This window comes from Colobus angolensis, unplaced genomic scaffold (genome assembly GCF_000951035.1).
Source record: "Colobus angolensis palliatus isolate OR3802 unplaced genomic scaffold, Cang.pa_1.0 Scaffold210, whole genome shotgun sequence".
In the NCBI taxonomy this organism is placed as follows: domain Eukaryota; kingdom Metazoa; phylum Chordata; class Mammalia; order Primates; family Cercopithecidae; genus Colobus; species Colobus angolensis.
In genome coordinates, this window is record NW_012115267.1 from 3,945,433 (window position 1) to 3,950,721 (window position 5,289).

General features: G+C 53.4%; 1 protein-coding gene across 1 annotated transcript in view; it reads left to right on the top strand.

The window, feature by feature from the left end:
- GATA4 (GATA binding protein 4) overlaps positions 1-3,980 on the top strand; it is an 11,361-nt gene extending 7,381 nt beyond the window's left edge. The window contains exons 4-5 of the mRNA XM_011942824.1: positions 925-1,073; positions 2,274-3,980. Coding sequence (XP_011798214.1) covers positions 925-1,073; positions 2,274-2,456 — 332 coding nt within the window. The 3' untranslated portion in view covers positions 2,457-3,980. The remainder of the gene's footprint in view (positions 1-924; positions 1,074-2,273) is intronic.
- The last annotated feature ends 1,309 nt before the right edge of the window (positions 3,981-5,289 follow it).

Sequence of the window (5,289 nt, forward strand, 5' to 3'; positions counted from 1 at the left end):
TAAATTATATATAAATTTATGGAAGAACAAGGGCTGTTCTTCAATACATTTTTGTTCCCTACCAAAACATTCCCCATTCAGTACTGCTACCCAGTTAAAGATTGGACTGGTCAATGCTACAGTCTCAGAGAAAATCAATTGGCTGATCTGATGGAAAATTTATCTTCTAACCTAAGGCATGACAGAGTCAGATAAATTGGCCCTTTCCACCACCAAGGACATGATCAAAGTTCTACTTTTCTAGATTCAACCATGGCTTGCCCCTTCTGGCAGGCGTATTTCCTACTGGAGTTTTCAGTGTCTCACACCTGTGGTCTTCCCCCTCTCCTCCTGCTTCCCTGCTGCCGCCGAGTACCCTCTGCGCCCTGGGCAACCTTATTTCCTCGCACGTAGCAGTCACGGGTAGAGAGACATTCGGCTCAGGTGCACCATCTGCGGTCCAGAATTCCAAACCCAGGAAGCTAGATTTGGCAGCAAAACCTACTTTGAACAGACGCAAGGCTGTGGATAGTCTCTGTTTACCCCATTCAGTATGATAGTCACATGCTTTGCTGTGGGGATATTAATGTATTTAATTACAGGGTATTATCTCAGGCCCTGCTGGAGGTATTCTATAATACACAGTATTTGGACTTTAAAAAATTTGAATCTTCAAGTTGAATGAGGAAGAATTTTTTTTTAAAGTTTTGAATCCTGAAAGCCATGTGGCCTCAAGGGTTTGAGACGAGATAGGGGGAAGAAGCCATCCCTGTGAGGACTGTAACTCTCCACTGATAAGGAGCCCTGCTGCTCTCCCTGACACATGTAGATAAAGCCATTAGCACAGAGCCATCCCCGCCGTCTCACAGGCTGCTGTCTGTTCATTTGTCTCTGTTCATTTGTCCCTGCTGCTGATTTGGGTGTGCTGACTCTGCTTCTTTCCAGGTCCTTCAGGCAGTGAGAGCCTTCCTCCCGCCAGCGGTGCTTCCAGCAACTCCAGCAGTGCCACCACCAGCAGCAGCGAGGAGATGCGCCCCATCAAGACAGAACCCGGCCTGTCATCTCACTACGGGCACAGCGGCTCCGTGTCCCAGGTGCACACCACGGGTGGGGCGCCAGGGCTGTTTGTGGGGAGGCTGACTGCAGAGTCCCAGGGACCAGCCTAGTCTTGGGCGGGACTTGCAGCCAGGCCTCACAGGTGCAAGCAGGGAGCTACCCTCTGGGCTAGGAAGCTCCAGCCTTTGAGCTGCGTGGTGCCCTCAGGGCCCCTCGAGGCTAGGGGCATCTGCATGCGGCCGTATTTCAGGACATCTTATCAAGCTATGGTGGTGTGGACACGATTATGACTCACAACTTTTTAACAGCTCCTCTGTGCCACTATCTTTGGCAAGAAAGAGAGAGGAGTCCGGGGCTGGCATACAGCATGGGTGGCAGGGGAGGAAAACAACGCACAAGTACAGCCCGAATGAGACTGCCTGCTGGGGCGAGGGGAGGCGTGGTTCCGGTTCCGCTGTGGGAGGCAGAGCAGGGGTTCTCTAGGCAAGTCTGTCTCCTACGTTCAGGGAGGTTAGACTTCAACAGGAGAGGGTGGGGAAGGAGGAGGAAGCTGGCATGGGGAAAGGCCTGGACCCTGCAGAGGGCAGGGAGGGCAGGCTGGCGGGAGGTCACAGGCAGGACGCCAGTTTCATGAGGCCCAGCTCTGCACGTGTGTCAGGGGACACCCGGGGCAACCCAGGTTCCCCCTTGTGGAGATGATGGCATCTCAGCTTCCCTGCCTCGTCCCCTCTGCCGTTCCCTCTCTTGGGACCAGGATGCACCAAGCTTGACCACAGTCTCCTCTGACCAGCCCCTGCTGTTAATCTTGCCTCTGCTCTTAACTGAGAGAGGCCGTGTCTTAATGAGCTTCTTATTGCCTGGGAGAACCTGATCCCACAGAACCAGGGGCAGCAGGAGCCCCTTCTGGGCCGGGCGGACGGCTTCTCTGTTGGAAAGTGGATGTCGTAGTGATAGGATGGTAGAAAGTGTCTGCTGTAACCATCAGAGCCTTCTGGGCAGCCACAGTATCCACAGGCCCACCGGGTCCTAGCCCTGGTTATATACTGTGCTCAGAAGCAGCCGATGCGCCACCCAGACCCTTCGTGCCCAGATCACTGGGATCAGGAGAAACAGAGAGACGTGCTCCTTGGTCCCTTCCTGAGGGTGGGAGCCGTCCTGGCGACACCGGCATAGTGGGGCACCCTCCCCTACCTCAGGAGCGTCTCCATGGGCCTCATCGTGTGCTTTCTGCTTTTCAGACGTTCTCGGTCAGCGCCATGTCTGGCCACGGGCCCTCCATCCACCCGGTCCTCTCGGCCCTGAAGCTGTCCCCACAAGGCTATGTGTCTCCCGTCAGCCAGTCTCCACAGGCCAGCTCCAAGCAGGACTCTTGGAACAGCCTGGTCTTGGCTGACAGTCACGGGGACATAATCACTGCCTAACTTCCCTCTTCCCTCCTCAAATTCCTGCACGGACCTGGGACGTGGAGGACTGCGAAGAAGGAGGCCCTGGGCTCCCAGGGGCCGGCCTCCTCTGCCTGGGAATGACTCCAGAACAACAACTGGGAAGAAACTTGAAGCTGACAATCTGATTAGGGGAAGCGGGTGTTGGATTTTCTCGGATGCCTTTATACGGTGGTGGGACTGGAGGGAGCCCAGCCTTCAGCACGGGCACACTAGCACACTGCATCTCCCTGTGAGCTGGAGACTTCTTCCCCAAGATGTCCTTGTCCCCTGTGTTCACCGCTGTGGCCTAGACGGTGGGTTTTGCGCTGTGTTCCCAGCACCAGGGATCTGAGAACAAGCGGAGGGCTGCGCCCTGGGATCCCTGCTCCAGCCCAGATGACGGCATCTGTTTGCCATATACCTGGATGGACGGTCCCCTGGGGAGAGGCCCTTCCTTGCCCCATCCATCCGCTTGAGAAACGGCACCGCCCTGCATCCCCAATACCAAATCTGTCTCCACAACTGTGGGATGTGACAGAAGTGACCGAACAGTTCCTGGGGAGCTAGAGGAGCACTGCACCCGCCACAGCGCGCAGCCTCATCCACCTGCAGCTGGCAACTTCTCCCCCAGGCACCTTCCCCTGCTGCCAGCCTTTGCTCCTTCACTTCCAACATCTCTCAAAATAAAAATCCCTCCTCCTGCTCTGAGTGATTCAGCTCTGCCTGCAGCTTGTACATGTCCCTCCCCTGGCAAAACCAGAGCTGGGTAGCTTAGCCAAACGGCTCCCCCTCGAGTTCACTGCAGGCCCTTCATTCACCCTGTCACACGCAGAGGGGTTCTGAGTGAGAACAAGACGGTCTGCTGCTCAAGCCAGTCTGGCAAACACTCAGCCGAGCCTCGAGATCCTTCCGGGGAGAGTGTAAGTGAACAGAGTCCTGCTCGGGGGGCAGGAGTGTTCCAAAGGCTGACCCACCTGCTGTCTGCTCCTCCTGGCCCTTGGTCAGGTGGCAGCCGGAGTCCCTCTGGACCTGCAGCCTCGCCTTGGCAGAAGTCTTTTGTCCAGGAGGCAAAAAGCCAGAGATTCTGCAACACGAATTCAAAGCAAACAAACACAACACAACACAAGTCATGGAAAGAAGATGACTGCTAGGACATGGCAGGGGGCCTGGAGGGAGCCTCCGACTCTGAGCTGCTCCGGGATCCGCTGCCTTCTCCTCTGCACATCGCTCAGTTTCCGCCCCTGACGCTGGAGCTCATGGAGACTCCTTCCTCTTTCTCAGCAGAGCTGACTGTGGCATTACGACGCCTCGCACACGCCCAGCCCCCTCACTCCAAAATCCTACTGGCTGTAGCAGAGAATACCTTTGAACCAAGATTCTGTTGTAATCATCATTTACATTGTTTTCTTCCAAAGGCCCCCTCGTATACCCTCCCTAACCCGCAAACCTGTTAACATTGTCTTAAGGTGAAATGGCTGTAAAATCAGTATTTAACTAATAAATTTATCTGTATTCCTCTTTTCCTCCTCTTCCCTCAGTGGTCTTCACTGGGAGGTTCAGCACTGCTGTTCTCTCCCGGGGAATCTTGAGGCCATGGATCCACTGACCCACTCACAGCTGCTTCCTTTATTTTTGGCCATTGGCCAAGGCTCCCTCTTTTGGTAGCAGTGGATCCTGAAAAGAACACTCATCCCAGCCCTGCTAATGTCAGACATTAGATGGTGTCACCGCTGGGCTTTAATTTCCTAGCAGACAGTCGTGCCTATCCATAAACAAAGTTCCTTGTGGTCCAACAAAAGTTGCTCAATGTATTTATTGATTTATTGAGACAGGGCCTTGCTCTGTTGCTCAGGCTGGAGCGCTATGTGCCATCATGGACCTACCCGGCTCAAGCGATCCACCTGCCTGCCTCTTCGGTAGCTGGAACCACAGAGGCACACCACCATGCCCAGCTAATTTTTATTTTGTAGAGATGGGATCTTGCTTTGTTGCCGAGGCCGGTCTTAAACTCCTGGGCTCAAGCCATTCTCCCGCCTCGGCCTCCCAAAATGCTGGGATTAGAGGCATGGATCACCACTCCCAACCATCTGAGGGCATTTTTAGAGCCCTCCTCCAGACAACAGGGCCTGGAGCATGAGACTCCACCTACCTGGAAGAAAATGTTCTCTCTAGCCCCTTCCGACTTAAAAGAGGGTCCCTCTAGACAAGGAGCTCTTGCCATTTTATGGTTTGATCCAAACAGGCTAAGGGCCAAATGATGCCTCACAAGAATGAGAGAAGGCGGCACTTCCTCTCCTTTATCCATTTGTCTTCACCTCCTTAGGCCACAGGGGTGCTTAACCACTTCATCTTAAAAGTATGTGGAGTGGGGCCGGGCACGGTGGCTCACCCCTGTGATCCTAGCATTTTGGGAGGCCAAGGCAGGAGGATTGCTTGAGCCTGAGAGGTCGAGACAAACCTGGGCAACATAGGGTGACCCCATCTCTACAAAAAATTAGAAAATTAGCCAGGTATGGTGGCATGCTCATGTGATCCCAGCTACTCAGAAGGTTGTGGGAGGATCACTTGAGCCCAGGAGGTCAAGACTGCAGTGAGCTGAGCTCATGCCACTTACACTTAAGCTTGGGTAACAGAGCAAGACTCTGTCTCAAACAACAAACAAAACCTTTTGAAACCCACATCAAGTCTTTTAACAATTAAGGAGCGCATTTATCTTTAAAATTAGACTTTTAAATGCCTCTAAGATAGGTGAGCAGTAACAAAGTTAATTTTAGCTGTGATTATGCTGTGATTGTGTTTGGCTTAACAGTAATGAAAATAAGTTTAGGCC